The 20,304-nt window shown below is 50.3% G+C and overlaps 1 protein-coding gene across 8 annotated transcripts in view; it reads left to right on the top strand.

Annotated features, from left to right (window-relative positions):
• The window catches only part of ZNF423 (zinc finger protein 423), a 367,433-nt gene that overhangs the window by 29,262 nt on the left and 317,867 nt on the right, over window positions 1–20,304 (top strand). Inside the window, exon 1 of one of the 8 annotated variants that reach the window (XM_054248611.2) lies at window positions 19,216–19,322. The exons of the other annotated variants lie outside the window; for them this stretch is intronic. Within the exon in view, the coding sequence (XP_054104586.2) occupies window positions 19,259–19,322 (64 nt within the window). The 5' untranslated portion in view covers window positions 19,216–19,258. Of the gene's footprint in view, window positions 1–19,215; window positions 19,323–20,304 lie in introns of those variants that run through there. 8 annotated transcript variants of the gene reach the window in all.

Raw genomic sequence — 20,304 nt, 5'->3', positions numbered from 1 at the left:
AAAAATCTGCATCTGGAGGTTAGCACACAGTGGCGAGCCTGTGCGAAGGAGTGGGCTGAGGAAGGGGGTCTGGGCACAGCTCGGCTTTTCTGGCTGGTAGGTGCCTGCTGAAGCCAGTGGGCAACGCGGATGCTGGTCTGGACATCTGGATCTGACTCTTGTCTGCACACGTTTGGTCACTTTGCTCCAGGACAGTTTTTATTTTTAAACTTTTATTTAGAGACAGGGTGTCACTTTGTCACTCAGGCTGGAATACAGTGGTATTGATCATAGCTCACTGCCACCTCCAACTCCTGGGCTCAAGCAAGGAGGGTTCATTTACACTGCTGGGGCCTCCCTTTGCCCATGAGATAGTGGGATCCCCCCATTTCAGGGATATCCAGTCCAGCCCACTCCCGAGAAAGCAGTTCTGTTGTGAGGATTGCCAGTCCCAAATTGTAAGGCTGTGCACAACACAGAGGTGAAAAGATTTGGCGTTGGTTCCTTCAAGTTTAACAAGCAATCTGAGTAACCTGAAGGTGTGCCCTGCCTGGAATGGTTGGCTTGACCATTCACAGGGCTCAGATGACGTGGGTCTGGGGACACACACATGCTGTGGGTGCTGTTGCATTGTTGGTGTGGGACTGGGGACAGGGAGGAAATGGCTTGCCCAGGTTGAGTTGGGCAACATTGGAGGGAGAATGAGGGCCCAAGGGGAGCAGGGGTCAGACCATGAGGTGAGCGGAACCAGGCTAGAAAGAGTCTTGAAGGCCACAGGCCAGCCTGTCTTGAAGCCTCCCTAATTTGAGTCCTCAGGCTGCCAAAAATACTGCTCACTCTCCCTGGGGGTAGAGAAAGAGCCTCCCTGGGTCTCTAGACCTCTCCTCCATAGCTGGTTGTGGGACAAATTATGGTCTTTCAGCATCTGTGCGGGCGGGACTGCAGTGTATGTACATGGATCCACGCAGGACTCGCCTGGAGCACAGCGCCCCCGCTGGGGCTCTTGGGAATTTGTTGGCTGCAGTGTGACTCTAATGAGCAAAGCATTCGGCAGTGGGTCTATGGGTTCCCCAACAGGGCTCAGTCTCCCCAAGTCCTCCAAAGTGGAGCTGTTTTAGCTGGCAGAGGCTTTTCTAGACCCCTGCTGTTGCTTTTCGGGTCTTGCTTATGTTATGTTGCCTTTTCTTTTTCAGTGGGAAGTGTCGGTGTAAGTAATTATATATATTTTCACAAACTCGAACTCTGCTTCATTTAAACTTCTATAAACATGTCTGTGTAATTCTAATTAACTGCTTGCATAAAGCCATCACAAGTTACATGGGGAAATGCTCATTTGCCAGACTGTTGCCTAAAAGCCAAGGAAAATATTATGTTCTTCCAACAAACGGACTATTCATGTAGACTGTTACCAAGATAAACAGGAGATATTTGAGGACAAGTGAGATTCTAAGCAGTGATGGCTGAGCCTCCTGTAAGTGGTATTATTCAGGGTTGGCAGGGTGGGTGGCTTGATTGAGTGATAAATGCTCTTCAAGAAAAATGCCCGAACTTGGAATGTGGGGTCGGGACCCTGGAGATGGGCCATCTCGTGGTGCTCTTTGGGCAGGAGGCCACTCTGAATTCGTGAAAAGTCTGAATCGGAGAAGAGTCAACGAAATGGCCTGCACTTGTATTTCCAAGAAGTTCTTTTAGAAGTTCATACTAGGGTCACTAAGAAAGTGCATAAAAAGAGATTCGTGGGGCTGCTTTAATAAATGGGCAGGAATGATTTCAAGTTAATCATTCAGAGTGAGCATGTGCTCACGCCTGTAATCTCAGAGTTAGGGGATTTTTCTATCCCCAGAAAAAGAAGGGAATAACTCTTTCTCTACCCTCACTGAAAAGAAAGGTAACATAACATAATTTTTCCAGCTGAGGCAGTAGGATTGTTTGAAGCCAGAAGTTTGAGACCAGCCCAGGCAACATAGACCCTATCTCTACAAAAAATAAAAATGCAAAAATTAGCCTAGCATGGTGGCACACGCCTGTAGTCCCAGCTACTCGAGAGGCTGAGGCAAGAGAATTGCCTGAGCCCAGGAGTTTAAGGCTGCAGTGAGCTATGACTGAGCCACTGCACTCCAGCCTGGGAGACAGAGTGAGACCTTGACTCTTAAAAAAAAAGTTAGCCTTTTTTAGTCAGATGGTGGAAGAAAAGAAAAAAGAAAAAAAATAGCCCTTCATTCATTCATTCATCCACTCATCCAATCAAGTATTTTTGTTTTGTTTTTCTTTTTGATATGGAGTCTCACTGTGGCCCAGGCTGGAGTGCAATGGCACACTCTTGATTCACTGCAACCTCCACCTCCCAGGTAGGTTCAAGCAGTTCTCCTGTCTCAGGTTCCCAAGTAGCTGGGATTACAGGTGCGCGCCACCACGCCTGACTAATTTTTATATTTTTAAGTAGAGATGGGATTTCACCATGTTGGTCAGGCTGGTCTTGAACCCCTCACCTTGTGATCTACCCGCCTCAGCCTCCCAAAGTGCTAGAATTATAGGCATAAGCCACTGCGCCTGGCTCCAATTAAGTACTGAGCGTCTGTCGTGCCCTAGACTAGGTAGGCTCTTGCTGCCGCAGTGAGAAGCATCCCAAACCCCTGCCCTCCTGGAGCTGATGTTCTGTTTGTTGTTGTTGGCAACCAGATGAGGAAGTGAAATGTATACAGTTTGTTAGAGACGAGGGCTCAGGAAGACAAGGGCTCAGGAAGACAAGGAAGGATGAGGGGTGGGGAACTGGTGAAGACTGTCTGGTATGTTTGAGGAGGGGTGAGGCGGGGGCCCGCTCTGTGTCTGGAGGCTGGCTTGAGCAGGTGATTGGGAAAGTGGGTGATGAGGTCAGATGGCTGACCTGGGCTGGGAGATGTAAATGAGTTTTATTATATGCAGAAGATGTTTCTGAGCTGCTTGGCAGTTATATTTTTTAATATCCTTTCCTTCACAGAATGGAAAAGTCCTTAAAATGTTGCAATACTTGCTCAATTGCAATAGATAAGAATACTACACAAAACTATAGAGAAGAAAATCAAACCCTCCCGAATGTCCCTCTGAAGAGGACCACTGCTACAACTGGGACCCTCTTTTCAGGCGTCCTCATTTCATCATTTCCCTTTGCTTTCTTTCCTAGTGGCCTTTTCAAAGGTTAGAGAGAAATGCATAGTCAAACCCCTACTTGAGTATGGCAGGTGACTACTTTTGGGATCGAAGATTAAGGAGGTTTTGTTGTGCCTTTAAAGAACTTGAAATTGGAGTCCAGGTAGTTTTGGTAAGTCATCAACAGCTGGAAAGAACTGTGGAAAAGTGAGTCAGTTTCAGGCCGATGGTTTTGTGTAGAGAACATTCCCTCCTTCCTGAGTCCGGGCACTGGACATAGGCAGCCCTTACTCAGTTCTTTCGATTCTCACAGCAACTCTATGAGGCTGGTGCTGTTATTATTATTGTCATAGGCAAGAAACAGGGTCAGGGACGGTAGTGGTCTTCCCCAGATCACACAGATAATTAGGGACTGGGACCTAAACGTCACAGTCCTGACTGGGCAGGAGTTAGGGTTGAAGATGCCATGAAGCCACCCAGCCTGACTTGCTCTTCTTCTTATCCGCTTATTGGGTAGCCCCTGCTGCTGGGTGCCCCCAGCCATATTGAGAGCTTTGCCTCTCTCATTTGCTCTTTGGAAAGGCATCTGGGAAGGTTCTCTTTGGGTCCTTTGGGCTGGATTGACCAGAGAGGGATGTAATAACACACATCAAAGCCCGTCCCTGGCCTGTGACAGCCCTTTCTTTTGCATTTTTTGAGACAGGGTCTTGCTCTTTCACCTAAGCTGGGGTCCAGTGGTACAGTCTTGGCTCACTGAAGCCTCGACCTCCCGGGCTCAAGCAGTTCTCTTGCCTCAGCCTCCTGAGGCGCTGGGACTACAGGTGCATGGCACCACGCCTGGCTAATTTTTGTACTTCTTGTGGAGATGGAGCTTTCACTGTGTTGTCCGGGCTGGTCTTGAACTCCTGGGCTCAAGAGATGCACCTGTCTTGGCCTCCGAAAGTACTGGGATTATAGGCGTGAACCACCACACCTGGCCAGCCCTTTTCAGTAAATGGGAGATTTTATTATTAATAATTCTTCTGAAACCTTGTTGGGCCCTAAGAAAGGGACCCCTGAAAATGCCTGTGTCTTACAGGGCTGGATGGATTAGGTCTGGATGTTATGGTCTGTTCCTGACCGCTTCATTCATTCACTCCCTCACTCATTCATATTGAGGTGTGGTTTTCCAGCACGAAGAGTCCCCTGGTCTCAAGTTTCCGGAGGCACCCTCTACAATCTAGATTCCAATTAGCTTAATTGCTTCATATTAGACTTCTTAGAAAAGATTTTTTTTTTTTCTTGCTGATGGCTGCGTTTCCAGGAATGTCTCCTGCACCGCCTTCCTTCTTGCTTCTTCCAAGCTTGCTTCTTTCAACTTTATTTCTCCAGAACTGGCCTGCACCTCAGTCCTGTTAGACCTGGTGCCATTGTGTCACTTTACATCTGAGTAGCCAAAGTGACACCAGGAAAAAAGTGTATATTACATATATGTATGGAGAGAAAGAGAGAGAGGGAGCTTATATATCCCATGTATGTAAAATTACATGGGTTATTTTTAAATAGGAAATTTCTTTTTAGGGTGTGTGTTTTAGCGAAAGAACTGGACACAAAATCTACCCTGAGTTCTGACCCTATCTCTCTTCCTTTTGCCATCGACACCAGATTTTTTAAAACGTGATTTTCAACAACCAGAGGAAACAGTTACATCCTGATTGACACACAGGATGTCGGAGCAGCATTCTTGCTGTTAAGTGATCAGGATTTCAGCCAAGGGAATATAATGAAATCCACATAAAAATTTATTTACCTAATGAAAATCCGAGAGTAATGCATAAGTGGTTCTCTGATAATAAAATGCAAATCTAAAACTATAACCAGGAGGACAATAATCTTCATTAAATGTATTGTCTAGAGGAAGCCCACGACATCTACTTAACAGTGATTTGATTTGTTTAGTAATTTCCACGTAATATTTAAACTTTATTTCGAGTCTTAAAAACCCGCCCACGAGTTTCTTTTGCATCAGAGAGGAGGGCAACTGCTGCTGAGTGGGTGCCCCTCTGCTTATGGGGCACCCTGGAATCTCGTCCTTTTGTAGGCAGCAGGGCGTTTGGTGGAGAGGTGGGGTCCAGGAAGGGAAAGCAAGGGGTCAAGTTTCCTTCTGGGAGGGAGACCCAGAAAAGCTCCCATTCTGCAGGAAAACGGCATCTGAGGCCTAGAAAGGCCTGGAGGTGGGAAGTACTCGCCCAAGTTTATCTTGGAGCTCCTGTGCTGCCTAGGTGTCCTGGCTCCCTGCTTAGTGCTCCTGCCTTCCTGAAGTCTGGCCAGAGCTAAGGATTTGAGTGTCACTCTCCTGTCACTTGGGTCCTGTGTAGCATCTCTGTGGCTGCTTCTCTGGCCCAAGACCACTTAGCAACAGCACACCTCCCCCACCCCCGCCTTGGGATTGGCATGATTGGAAGTTGGAAACAGGTTGGAAGTGCTTTCGAAGAAGGCTGAACTGGGTGCAAAACCTGGCTCTGTCCCTTGTAAGCTGAGGAACTGTGGGCATCTGCCTCACTCTCTGTGAGGCTCAAGGTCCCTACCTGTGGCAGGGGCACTCTAATCTCTGCCTTTGGGACTGCTGGGAGGACTCTGAGGAAGTGTGTACGTTGTCTGACTAGGGGTGCACTGCCTGGCTGTGGGCTTAGGAGTCTCTTGGGTAGCTTAGAAGCATGGTAGGGAATAATTTATGTTGGATTTCCCCACCCCCCTGCCCCAGTTTTGACACTAATAGTCTAAGCCCTAGATGAGAAAAATTACCCTTTTGGATTTTTTTTTTTTGAGACACTCTCTCACTGAGGCTGGAGTGCCATGGCATTATATGGCTCACTGTAACCTCCACTTTCTGGGCTCAAGCAATCTTCTCACCTCAGCCTCCTGATCAGCTGGGACTACAGGTGTGTGCCAATTTTTTTTTTTTTTTTGTAGAGAGGAAGTCTCACTATATTGCCCAGGCTGGTCTCGGACTCCTGAGCTCAAGTGATTGTCCCACCTCTGTCTCCCAAAATGCTGGGATTACAGTTGTCAGTCACTGTGCCTGGCCCCTTTTGGATTTTTTAACAAAATCCCAGGCACACGGCAGATGAAGCCTACTGGTGTGTGTACGTGTGTGTGTATGTGTGTTTTCCCACTAGATATCATGCTAACTTCACAGATAACTCAACCTTCCTCCATCTCCACCTCTTCTATCTCCTCCTTTTTTCCCCCCAACAAGTTATAACCTTTTTCTTTCCCCTTCAGAATGTTGCAGAGCAGTTTGAAAAAGTATTAAAGCAAATTATCCGTAATCTCAAGCAAGAATCTCCTTCCCAGGGAGCACAGAACTCTGGTTGGGAACACAGGCCTGTTCGGACACCAGTTCTGAGCTCACCAGCACGCCATGTGCTCTTGGGCAACTTCCTTATCCTCACTGAGCCTCAGTTTCCTCGCCGGTGAGGCAGCATTAACACTCGTTTTTTCTGCACAGCCGTGAAGATTAAACAAGATAATGTGTGTAAAGTGCTTAGCAGAGTGTCTGGCACTTAGTCGGTGCTTGATAAATGGGAGCTGCTTTGTTGTTGCAAGAGAAAAGGTTGCTCTGAACAGAGGCCCTGTGAAATGGAGAAGTGAGGCTGCCATCCAGGTAGTGATGCCAGCGGCCGGCAGGCCAGCCAGTCATAATGCCTTGAGTTTCCATCCAAGGGCTGGCTCAGGTTACTCCTGGCCCATTAGCAGTGCCGGTGAGAGCTTGGAGCTTCTTAAGTTCAAGGTCGATCACAGGGCTTGTCCCCCACACGGGCCTCTCTGCTTTGCCCAGAGTCATTAGTCACCAGGGTGGTCTGAGGAGAAAGTGAGGATGCCTCAGGGCTTCCTATCCTGACCTCTGGGCCACACCCCAGGGCAGGGCCTTGCTCAAGGCAGAGGATCGGGCATCCAGAGGCTTTGAAAATCCACTTGCGTATCTGGAAAAGCGGTTAAATCCTGGCTGCGAAGCTGACTACGTGGGCAAGTCATTTAAGTAGTCTGAGCCTCAGTTTGCTCATCTATCAAATGGGTATACAAGTAGTATTTCACCAGGAGATTGCGCATGCTCACCAGCCTGCAATAAGTAATTCTGTATTTATTCTCCCAGGAAAACTTCCTGGAGAAGGATGGATTTTACCCTGTAAAAGAAGAAAAACATGGATGCATAAGAAGAGGGGTGAGCAGGGGAGGCCTTGGGCTGAGGGGTGGGGTAGGGGAAGTAGGCAGACAGACGGAGCTTGAACTAGAGCTTAGTTCTCTCTGACAATGTGGGTCTCATCCCCTCTGACTCAGCCAGGGGCCCTGCGGTGGGTGGAGGACAAAGGAGCAGCATCACCTTGACCACACCTAACTTGCATTAAAAAATTCCTGTCGGGGGCTGGATGTGATGGCTCACACCTAGAATCCTAGCACTTTGGGAGGCCAAAGTGGGTGGACTACCTGAGGTTAGGAGTTCAAGACCAGCCTGGCCAACATGATGAAACCCGCGTCTACTAAAAGTACAAAATTAGCCAGGTATGGTGGCAGGCACCTGTAATTCCAGCTACTCGGGAGGCTGAGGCAAGAGAATCGAGTCACTTGAACCCGGGAGGTGGAGGTTGCAGTGAACTGAAATCGTGCCACTGCACTCCAACCTGGGCGACAGAGTGAGACTCCATCTCAAAAAAGAAAAAGAAATTCCTGCAGGGGTGACTTAGAGAAACAGGTTATCCTTTCAGCCCCAACACTCCCAGTCTCCTGTATCAGGAGCTCCTGCCCACACACTGATGGAATTCATCAGCCAACCAGGGACGGCTGGAGTGTTTTCTTCTTACTGTCTTCGACTTTCCCAGCTCTTCCTCTAGTAGGGCAGGAGATGAAGAAGTGATTGAGCCATCTCTGGGGGAGAGAGGAAAACCCAGCCGGAGGCATTGAATGCATCCCCCAGAGGCCCTTTCATGGGTGTGCACAGCAGACCTCACCGCCTTTCAGTACAGCCTCAAGCCCCTGAGGCTGCAGAGGGAGTGGGCTGTTCGGGGGTGGGGGTGGGGGGTCGGTGGTGATAAATACCCTGAGGCCCGGGGAGCCCCTTGTGGCCTCCTTCCCTGGGCCCACAAAAGGGCCTGAGTGACAGCCAGGCTGGGCCTTCGCACACCCGGGAGCCACGGGGAGGGAAAAAGAGAGCGGCAGGGGCAAACGAGGGGGCTGCCAGCCAGGGACAAAGGCAGAGACAGAGAGAAACAAAGGAAGAGAGAAATCCCTTCTTGTTACAACCTGTGGTTTAAAGAAAAACGTGCTTTGCCACCTCTGAAGATCTTAGAGTGAGCCTCTTGGCTCATCTGGTCACAGAGCAGGACTTTTCACTTCGCACACCGCGCCTGATACCCAGGTGTGGCCCCCTGATCCTGCGAGCTCTTCTGGGCCTGAAGCTTCCTCCACTTAAGCTTGCATGGAATCAGTTGGAAATGGGAAGAATCAGAGGCAATCATCTGCTGCCAAATTTGGGAGCAAACATTTTTCTTTCTGGATTTAAATAATTGCATTGCCTCCCTAGCTCTGGTTCTCTTCTAAAGCCAGCCACAGATGACATTTGGCAGGTTAACCGTGGTCTGGCTCTCCCCGGCCCCCGCCCCACCGCCCTGTGGGGTTTTCTCAGAATATTTTCCTCTGTGTCTGGGTAGCTGGCTTTTAAACCGGTTTAGTTTTTCTTTTCTTTTTTTTCTTGTTCAGGTCTCAAATTTTATTAAATTTAAATTTTATTCCATTTCAGGCTATAAAATCTCCAAAAGTGGCTTTGAAAGTGAACAGGTTTTGGCATGCTGGAAATAGGTTACCTCCAATGCAAATAAAAGAGTCTAGCTTCCGAGGCGAACAAGGCTCCAAGGGTTGGGAAAATGTGTGGAGCAGTTAGAGACTGTGGCATAGAAATGGTCAGAGACCAATTTAAAAGCACATATATTTTAAATGAAACATTTTGTGGACATATGGAACCAATAGCTTTTGCCAAAAGCTCAATTGTGGGAATCAAGTCTTAAGAGCTAAACTTCAATCTACTACCCAAGGTGATTTTTAACAGACAAATGAAAGCTCCTTTTTGCTTTCTAGTCTAAGGGGAATCTTAATACATTTTTAAATTATTTGGCATTTTGAATTAATTTTCTTAGAATGAAACGAGATTCTTAAATTGGGATCTTGTAGAGAAAAGACAGCCAGGTAATTAGTGAAATGATCTCCTTCTCTGACACGAATGCAAGGGGGAGGGGGAGAGTTGAACTCCAACCAAGGTGCACACAAAATCTATTTTAGAGCAAAAATTTCAAAGTAAGCAACACCGTCTGTTCTTTAATTATTTCTCCTTATTAAAGAAAAGTAGCTAAATTTATTTGGGTTACTTAGTTGAAGAGAAATGTCTTGAAGACACTCAGACCTAGAGCTATTGAAGTCAGGCTGTCAGCTCTTGTTTGCTAGGTATCCAAGAACTCAAAATAGTGAAGGCATTTTAGAATTGACTTTCTTTTCCAACAGAGCTTCCTCTCCGTTAAGCAGGAGATGGTTATCCAAGGCCTAGCAGACTTTTCTCTGCTGCTCGTACTTCGGGGCAGGGCTCTGGGATTGAACAGAGGGTTCATGCTCTAGCAGAACAATCAAGGGAGGTGGAGATTCTGCCCTCAAGGAGAGTTAGGCCACTGGGAGTCTCTGCCCCTTTCGGAGTTCTCACCATTTATCTCACATTTATCTCTATCCATCCATCCATCCATCCATCCATCCATCCACCCACCCGTCTGTCCGTCTGTCCGTCTGTCCGTCCGTCCATCTGTCCATCTGTCCATCCATCCATCTGTTCATTCATCCATCCACCTATTCAACAAATATACCTTTAATAATACTCCTAACCTACAAACATCAGGGCTTAGCCAGCTTATGTAAACATACTTGGAACACTTACATTAGCCTACAGTTGGGCAAACTCATCTAACACAAAACCTATTTTATAATAAAGGGAAGAATATCTCATGTAGTTTATTGAGTACTGTACTGAAGTACAGTTTCTACTGAATGTGTACACATTGTGAAGTTGAACCATTGTACTTCTAACCATTTTAAGTAAGGGACCATCTGTAATCAGATACTCATGGATGACACAGACATGGTGGCTCATGCCTGTAATCCAGCATTTTGGGCGGCCAAGGCGGGTGCATCACCTGAGGTCAGGAGTTTGAGACCAGCATGGCCAACATGGTGAAACCCTGTTTCTACTAAAAATACAGAAATTAGCCAGGTGTGGTGGTGGGCGCTTGTAATCCCAGCTACTTGGGAGGCTGAGGCAGGGAGAATCGCTTGAACCTGGGAGGCAGAGGTTATGGTGAGCTGAGATCATGCCATTGCATTCCAGCCTGGGCAACAGAGTGAGGCTGTCTCAAAAAAAGAGAAAAAAAAGATACTCGTGGATGAGCCTATGATTACTAATGCTAAAGTGTGCTCCAACAGACCTCTTGGCGATGACGGAAATGTTCTATATCCATACTGTCCAGTGTGGTAGCCACTAGCCACACATGGCTGTTGAGCATTTGAAACTTGGCTAGTGGGACTGAGGAGGTGCTATTTTTAATCTGATTTAATTAAAACAAATTTTTAAAAATATTCATTTTTAACACTTTATTTATTTATTTATTATTATTTTTAAAGATAGGGTCTTGCTCTGTTGCCCAGGCTGGAATACAGTGGCATGGTCACAGCTCATTGTAGTTTGAACTCCTGGGCTCAGGTGATACTCTCATCTCAGCCTCTGGAGAAGCTGGGACTACAGGTGTTCACCATCACACTCAGCTAGTTTATTTTAGTTTTTTAGACATGGGATCTCGCTATGTTGTCCAGGTATGTCTTAAACTCTTAACCTCAAGGGATCCTCCCACATCAGCCTACAGAGTAGCTTGGATTACAGGTGAAAGCCACTGCACCCACCTCTTTTTAAATTTGTCTTTAGACATGGGATCTGTCTGTGTTGCCCAGGTTGGAATGCAGTGGCTATTAACAGGTGCGAACTACACACTTGAACTCCTGGGCTCAAGCTATCCTCCTGCCTCAGCTTCCCAAGTAGCTGGGACTACAGGTATGTACCACCACTCCCAGTTTGATTTACGTTTGGTTAATTTTTATTTAAATAGTCACATGAGGCTAATAGCGACTGTATTGGACAGCATGGGGTCAGCCTCAGCATCACCTGGGAACTTGGTAGCAGTATAGATCCCCAGGCCCTGCCGAGGCTCTGCTGAGTCAGAATCTCTGTGGGAGCCCATAGGCTTCTGAGTTTCGGCAATCTCTCCAGGAGATTTTTATATGGCCTTGCTCTAGGAAAAGTAGGCTGTGGGTGTGATGCTATCATGCCATCCATTCTGGGGGGGTGGGGCATCAAGGAGTAGGGGAATTAGATTTCAACTGCACAGAAGCCTTATGAGAAAAAGGACTGATAGAGCTGAGACTGAGACGTGAATATTGAGGTGACCATGGGAGTCTTTGGTGTTGGTGGAGCACAGCTCACCACGCCCAGCAGTGGGGAGGGCTTGGCACAGTTGAAGAACTCAAAACAGGTCAGTGTGTTGGAGCAAAGAGATGAAGTATTTGTGAACTGGCGGCTAGGAGGCCTGGTCCTGCAGTTGTATGATCCTGAAATGGTGTTTTTACCTCTCTGGGCCTCATGTTCTCTTCATTGATAAAATGGAGATAACCACACTTGGCCACACACTTACCTAGTAGCATCAAAAGACGGATGGACTCAAACTACGTGGACAAAGCATGCACGCGGGCAGCACAAACGCTGGGATAAGTGGGTGCCGTGGCAGTCTTGTTTCTTACTGAGTTTTCTTTGTTCTCTAACTGCACTGTCCCCACTTCTCCTACTTCAGGGTCTCTCTGCTGGAGGGCCTCCTGCCTGGCACCGCTCTCCCCAGCTCTCCTCAGTCAGGCTAAGGCGGTCTCAGGAGGTCTCTGCGGCTCTGTGACCCGCATCCTGGTCTGATGGGACCTGCGTTCCTGTTGCTGCTCTGCATTTCCTTCCTGGAAAGTCCTCCCCAGGCCTCTGCATCTCTTTTACTGGCATCCTTTCCAGAATCTCAGGCCCTTTCCAGACCCTCATCTGGAAGCCCAGGATGGGCCCGGAGAGTGGACGTCTGCAAGTGTGTTTTCAAATCAGGTGTAACCAAATGCCTTTTGGGGAAAGGCTTCATAGTAATTTTAGCAGCATCTTTTCTGTTGTCTAGACCTAAGATCAGCATTTTAGGGAAAAGTGTCGAGGTAAACTTTCCCCTGCCTCCCCCTGCTCTCTCCTCTCCGCTGCTAGGATTCCGGGCACGGCCCTCCCTGCAGCACGTCAGGTGGCCAGAGCCTCAGGCGTGCCCCAGCTATTTGGCAGCCAAAGTTTTGTCCGTGGAAGACGCCAGACTTATTTTAAGATGGCAAATGTGGTGATGCTTCTCTGCTGGAAAGACACCAAGTGTCTGATCTCAGCCTTGGGGGTGGTATTTTGCGTGGATATTAGCAACTTCTTATCTAAAATAGACGCACGCTTTTCTTCACCCCCTCAGAAGCCTTTGCAGTCAACTGTGTCCTCAGTACTTGGGATGACACCTTGAGCATATTGATTGCTCAGTATAGGTCAGTTACTGTTATTGTTACTATTATTACTTTGTTTTCCCAGGACTGAAGCATTGCTTAGGCCTCTCCTCTAGACTAGGTCATTTACAATAAATGCTTTGGAATCTTCCTTTTTTTTTTTTTTTTTTTTTGAGACGGAGTCTTGCTCTTTCACCCAGGCTGGAATGCAGTGGCGTGATCTCTGCTCACTTCAACCTGTGCTTCCCGGGTTCAAGTGATTCTCCTGCCTTAGCCTCCTGAGTAGCTGGGACTACAGGTGCCTGCCACCATGCCTGGCTCATTTTTGTATTTTTGGTAGAGATTGGGTTTCACCATGCTGGACAGGGTGGTCTGAAACTCCTGACCTCTGGTGATCCACGTGCCTTGGCCTCCCAAAGTGCTGGGATTATAGGCGTGAGCCACTGCGCCTAGCTGAATCTTCCTTTTTTTGAGACAGGGTTTAGCTTTGTTACCCAGGCTGGAGTGCAGTAGCATGATTATAGTTCGCTGCAGCCTCAACCACCCAGGCTCAAGCAATCCTCCTACCTTAGCCTCCCCAGTAGCTGGGACTACAGGTGCGTGTCACCATGCCTGACTATTTTTAAATTTTTAGTAGAGATGGGGGTCTCACTATGTTGCCTAGGCTGGTCTCGAACTCCTGGCCTCTGGCAGTCCTCCTGCCTCGGTCTTCCAAAGTGTTGGGACTACAGGCATGAATCACTGTATCCTGCCTGAATCTTCTTTTTAAAGTAATATCCAAGGAGAACACTGTTTAACTCAAAGGAATAAGTAGCTAATGGGTGAAATTTTAGCCACCTGGGCAAGACGTTTCTTTATAGGGGAAAATGCTTCCCAAGCACCTTTCATGTCATTTGAGCTCAATGCTAAAACAAACAAACAAAAATACTCAGGACCTATGTTCAAATCCCGGGGGAGAGTCGCAGTCTGGAACCTGAGGAGCGCATCTAGTGTCAGGATCATTTTGTTTTCTTGGCTGCTTAGGATTAAAGTATGTTTTTGGCGGGGCGTGGTGGCACATGCCTGTAATCCCAGCACTTGGGGAAGCCAAGGTGGGCGGATTGCTGGAGCCCAGGAGTTCAACACCAGCCTGGCCAACATGGTGAAATCCTGCCTCAGCTCACAGTGAACGCTGTGAGCTGAGATCACACCACTGTACCCTAGCCTGGGCAGCAGACTTTGTCTCGAAGAAAAAAGAAGATTTTGTTTGGAGTTAGAATGTAACACTTAAATTTCGGGAAAGTATGCACAAAAATCCAGATTTTCAGTTGTTCTTCAGAGCAATCAGAAGATCTGGTTCTGTACAGCGAGGATGGGCTGGTGCTGCCTGCTTACACCCAGGCCTGCGTGCTCTGTGTCTGGTACCTACGACTCCCTCTTGCATACATCAAGCCCTCCTCACCTCGTAGTGTTACCTGGCTGACCCTGGAGGTCTCCAGGTTGCCAGTACTCAAGGGTTAAATGAGCTGGGCAGTGCTGTCCTGCCGGAGTATGCCTGAAGCTCCTGGAGCAGCCCTGCCTCCTGCTTGCTGTGTGACTTTGCCCTCGTCACACCACCTCCCTGTGCCTCAGCTTCCCCATCTGTCCAGTGGGGTGCTAGACTGGGTCGGCAGTTTCCCAGCAGGTGCCGGGGCCCCCACTTCCCTCTTGAATTAGACCTGCATCTTAGATTTCTCATGGAAAGTTAGGGAACTCCCAGAGAACTTCCTGTCCTGACCCCGATCAAGATCTTTGTGCAGCTGCTGCCTATGGGGTTGCTTTTCTTTTGGTCCGTTTTGGTGGAGTGGCTGGGGGTGTCAGGGCAGGAAAGGGATGATCAGAGTGTTAGTAACAAGAATAGCCAAATTTACTCAGCAGCTTATTCTCCCACTAAGGTAGGCCCTCTTTTACCCATTTTACTCATAAGAAAAGTTCTGAGTTTGAGTAACTTGCTGAAGGTCACCCAGCTCACGAGTGGCTGAGCTCCGCTGTGAGCCTGGTTGGTTTCATCCCAGACCCTGAGGCCCTAACCAGCAGGCTGCTCTCCCCGAGGTGGCTTGGGAGGTGGCATTGTAGGACACATGTGTGGGAAAGAGGTCAGGAGAGACGTCCCGCTGCAGAGGCGAGGTGGCCAGTGCTCCGGGGCTGCTTCAAAAGAGACGCGACTGCCTCCTGTCACCTCCGTCTCGCTGGCCATCCACACTCCTGGGGTGGGGGCTGCTGCCTCCTCCCAGCTCCCTGCCCACATGCCAGGCTCACCCCCATGGGAACCCTGTTTTGGACCGTGCTCCTGGATTTGAGAGGGGTAGAGAAATGGGGTGCTAGGCTTGTTGAGTTGTAAACTCACTGTGGGTTAAAAAAATTTTTTTTGACAATAGTGGCTTGCAAAACTTTTCTAGATCAAATCGTATAGCCAAGCCAATTGACTGGGCTGTTCAGGAGGACCTTAGAGGACTGGGGTAATTTTGTAGTTCTCAGGACCAAGTGTGTTGCCCACCTGAGAAGGCACAGCCCATTCTCGTCCCGCTTACCCTCCAGTCCTGCCCCATTGTTGGAAAGGGTAGGTGCATTATATCCTGGGTACAGGACATGTCACCCCCCCGCCCTTGCCACAGCCCACGGGAAGGCAGATGAATCACGTCTCCTCTACAGGTGATGCCTGAAAAGGTTCAGTGTTACAGGCCCTGTCTGGTGACAGCTGGGTCCCCTAGCTGCTGAGGGCTGAGCTTGCGTCCTTGACCCAGGGCCTTGTGTCTCCGAAGCCCCAGCTCCTCAGGGCCTGCCTCTTGGACCCTTGAAGCCCACAGCCTTTGACCTCACACCTTCCCTCGAACTGTCACTTCCTGAGTCCTCTGGGCTTTCCAGGAGGAAGAAGTGGGAGTTCCACGACCCTGCTAATGTCCTTGAGGAAGGAGCTGTTTGTTTTCTTTCTCCAGCTTCTTCTGTAGGAGCTCACCTCAGGCCTCCCGATTCTCCAGGGCGTTTATAGGAGTGTGTGTGTGGGGGGGGGGGGGGCGGGGGGGGGTGGACCCCTGCCCATAGAGCTCTTGGCCTTTCCTGGGTGGCATCTGAGTCAGCTGCAATGGCAGGACGGTCCATGGGGACCCATGGTCTCAGCTGCTGTCTTGGCCACTGTGCTGGTTTCCTGTCCAGCAGGGTTGGGTGGTACAGGTGACAGAGCCAACCCTGGACAACTTAAGCCAAAAGGGAGTTTAATGAGAGGCCAAGGGGCAGTCAGCAGTATGAATGCACCGGGATATGGAGGCCTTGGGGCAGCTCTGGAGATGCGGGGGCCAGACGGAATGGATGTTCTTTTCTGGGAACTGCTGCAGGGCAGGAGGGCCACCACCTCCCGTGTCTCCTGCGTGGCTCTGCTTGAGGATTGATCCCTGGGCAGATCTAAGCATGAGCCTGGGCCGTGGCCCTGGGACCGGCAGGGCATTGTGACTGACGGTCCATTGAGGTTAGAGTTAGAGGAGGTTCCTCAGGGCATAATTGGGGTGCTACTGCTATCTGAGGCTGGGGCAGTGGGTACTTGGAGGACGGAAGTACCTGACTGGCTATCGCTGCTGTCCTGGTGGCCTGTCTCACCACCTCAGAAGGCTCCAGCTGCCTGGAGTCGGGGTGCAGGGTGGGCTGGGGATGAAGTGCACCGTCACCTGTTAGGCCAGCTCTGGGCTGTGGGGATGGAGTCACCAAGGCAGGACCTGTATGCACCAGGCAGGTGGGGATTTGGGGGAAGCCCAGTCTAATGTCGTTCATACACACAGGGACATGTGTGTATGAAGAGAGAGCAGCAAGAACTTCCCCAGAGCCCCACTGCCTAGTAGGGCTAGAACTGGGTGAGGGGACCAAGGTGGGAAGGCAAAATGCACCCCAAGGCAAGTGTGGGTGCCCCTGGTGGCATGGCAGGGAGTTTAAGCAGAACACATACACACTTCTAAACACACGAATTGCTAATGAATGCATGAGGGATAAAATTAGAACCTCCCCCTCCGCCACCGGCCCGGCCACCCACTATCCTCCCTGGAGGCTGCTGCTGGGTCTAGTTTCTTGTGTCTGGTTCCAGGGCAATTTTTGTATGTTCAGACACATGAAAATGTGTGTATTTCTCTCCCCTCCCCAGACACACGGAAGTGCATCCCTCACCCTTTCGCACTGTCCAAACTGTGTGAGAAATGATTTCAAATCAGCTACTCAGTACTGCTTCAGGACTTCACTTATTCATTGTTTTAGGTTTTCTGAGATGGGGTCTCACGCTATTACCCAGGCTACAGTGCAATGGCACAATCATAGCTCACTGCAACCTAGAACTCCCAGGCTTGGGAGATCCTCCCACCTCAGCCTCCCGAATAGCTGGGACTACAGCACCTGCCACCACACCTGGCTCATTTTTGTATTTTTCTTAGAAGTGGAGTCTCATCATGTTGCCCAGGCTGATCTTGAACTCCTGGGCTCCAGTGATCCACCCACCTTGGCCTCCCAAAGTGTTGGGATTACAGGCGTGAGCCACCATGCCCAGGCCCCTTTATCCCAGTCTTTATCAGTGGCATTGGCTATGCCCTCTCTCTCCCTTCTCATAGCCAGTCAGGCGGCAGGTGTCTGTAGCTTCTAGAAAACAACCAGCTGGATGGGGAACGTGGATGCGGGGGAGCCAGGATCCTCTGGCCCCGTGGCTTGTTGTGAGGTTTTAGATTGCATAGGCCTGAATGTGAATTCCAGCTCTGCCACTTGCTGGCTGTGTGACTGTGAGTGAGTGTCTTAACTTCTCTGAGCGTAGATTTTCTCACTTGTGCAATGAGGATGTTTGATGACTCCCTGCAGGATCCCAAGGAAGTGACATGCGTGCTGTGTGTGTGGAGCAGCCCGCCCAGTCGACCATGCTCAGCAGAGTTTTGATTATGGTGGCACCCTAATCAAAGGTCTGCTCCCTGTCACAGGCTTGGGGGCAGGAGGAAGGGGAGAGGAGAGCGGGACAGAGCCTGCTTCTCTGCCCCTGTGGCATCCATCCCAGATGAGCAAATGGCTCTCAGCGGGGTATGGGGAACGGAATCTCTTTCTGGTTGGCTGTGGCCGGCCAGCCACGGGCAGCTGCCCTGTTCCCAGATCTGGGGTTCCAGGCTGGGTGGCTGAGGCGGTCAGGCGGGGCCTGGGCAGCTGACAGGGCCTCCAGGGGCAGGGGTGGGGGTAGAAGGCCAGCTGCAGCCCTGGAGCAGCAGAGAGCCAACTCAGACTTTAACCCATTCCAGTCCTGCGGGGATGGCTGCACTCCGGGCCCTGAAATGGCTCCCTTTTCTTTCAGTAGCCTTGTTTGCCCTGTGAGAGCCTTGTCAGACCAGGGAGTTTGCAGCCTGTGGTGCAGGGACTGTATGTGGCCTGCGAGAAGTTTTGCCAGCTGTCTACAAACTGGAATTCTTATAAACATTCAGATCTCTGGTCTCCCTGGAGAAACCGGAAGATAGGACCCTGCTAAGCATGCTCTGGGTGGCAGTGTTGGCTGGGCTGGGGGTAGAGTGGCACCATTGTCACCCCCAGCTCCGGTAATTATTTCTGGTACCTACCTATTTCCCCTGCGATCATTTGAGATCCCATCAAGGTCAACTCTAACTCCTCTCCTGGCTGAGCCTTGACTTGCTTGGGGGTCTCTCTACCTCTGCTTGGTCACTTCCCATGCCGGGAGCCTCACTACCTCCCAAGCAGACTTCCCCTCATTGCCTCTGCTGATAGTGTCCCATCTGTTTCTTCTTGAAATCTTTCTGTAGTGCCTTCCACTGGCTGGTCTCGGTTTGACCCCTTGAGGCCACACAGCCAGTGCAGTCTGTCTTCTCCGTGACAGCCCTTCAGATGCCTGAAGACAGCTCTGAGGGCCCCCTGAGCCTGCCCCTCTGGGCTGAACAGCGTCAGTTCCTTTGCTGCCACTCTCAAGATGTGGTTTCAAGACCCCCCCCATTACCCTGATGCCCCTCCTTGGCCACCTCCTCATGGGCCCGTGAACTTCTTGTGGCCGAACTCTCAGAGCTGCCCTGCACACCCCAAGGGCCTTGAGACCACTCAGACATGCCCCAGGTCCCACTTGTGTTGAGGAAGAGAAAGTGTAAATGCACAGAAAGTGTCCGTGGGGCCCACTGCCCTCAGATACCCACGGCAGTTCCGAAAGGTGCTTTTATTTTTCTCCGAGTGGTCACCTGTATTTATTTATTTATTTTTCATACAATCTGGAAGATTAAAGAAGTAACAAAGCAAAGGGCTTGTGGTGAATTCACTTTAACCAACTCATAGCCGTTGCCTGTGGAGACAGGCCTTGAGCTGGGGGTGAGGGGCAAGGAGGAGGAACAGGATGGGGCCCTCCCTCGGGTAGCTCATGGCATAGGGGACCCTGATGCACCCAGGGGTCTCAGCTGAGCCAGGCCCTCAGAGAGGATCATGGGAACCAGAGGAGGAGGCATCTGTTTATCCAGGGATCTGGGAAGGCCTCTTAGTTGGGTGGGGGCCTCCCACATGGAGCAGGGTGTTTTGGGTAATGAGAGCAGTGGTGGCGGAGGTGCTGAGACAGGAGCGAGTTTGCCTGGAAGGGAGCATCAAAGGTAGGAAGGGTGTATGCGGGGTGGGGGGCAGAGGGGCTGGCAGAGGCTTCTCTCTGGCTCTCTGCCTTGCGGGGAGGAGTCTGTGAGCCTGGGGACGCTCTCGTTCTTTCTTCTCTAGATGATCTCCAGATGTCAGGACTCCCTCAGCCTCCCCCAACCCTAGACCACCCTGGACCTCTGGGGGCCTCTCCCTGTGTGTCTCTTCCCAAGGATGGACCAAGCCTTCCATGTGCATATCCCCAGGCAGAGGAGCGGGGAAGGGGTGCTGTTAGCAGGAGTGTGGCATGGGCAGAGCTTTGACACATGGGTGCCCCGTCCTCCAGGGAAGGAGCTGGGGGTGGGAGGAGAAGACAAGTGAGCTCAGGCTCGGGGTCTGGGTCCTGACTGCTGGGTGAGCTCTCATGCTCATGTGGTTCCGAAGGCTTCCTCTGGTGTCCTGCTGAGAGCTCCTGGGTGGAGTCTCCAGCCCCAGACCCCTGGTATCTTTGTCTCCAGTCTCAGGATCAGGCTTTAGATGCCTCAGGGCTTGGAGGCACTTTGGAGGCCATCAGAAGGGGGATGCCTTTTCCAGCTGTGCTAGTCCCCACCTCTCCCCTCTGGGTGCCGCATGTGGTCCGCTAGGGGAGGAGGAGGCAGCCATATCTGTGCTTGCAGGTACAGAGCGAAGCCTCTGGGGCTCTTCTCTTGGATGCTCCATTTCCCCAAAATCCCCCTCTCGACTTCTTAGGGGTTTTGGGGCCAGCAGGACCTGGGTGTGAATTTTGGTTCCACTGCACACAGGCTGCACCGGCTTGTGCCTAGTGGAATACCAGGCTTCTCTGAGGCTTCTCTACCTGGGTGGGGAGATTGAACCTGCTGCTGTCTGCTGGGGCATGGCACTGTGGGTGACACACAGAGCATGGGACCTATGCAGCCTGCACCACTTTGCACTAGGCAGCTTTTCCAAGGGCCCCCAGGGCCAGCCCCTGCCAGCCATGGACCA

Source organism: Callithrix jacchus, chromosome 20 (genome assembly GCF_049354715.1).
Source record: "Callithrix jacchus isolate 240 chromosome 20, calJac240_pri, whole genome shotgun sequence".
NCBI classification, from domain to species: domain Eukaryota; kingdom Metazoa; phylum Chordata; class Mammalia; order Primates; family Cebidae; genus Callithrix; species Callithrix jacchus.
This window is presented reverse-complemented; position numbering and strand designations above follow the sequence as displayed.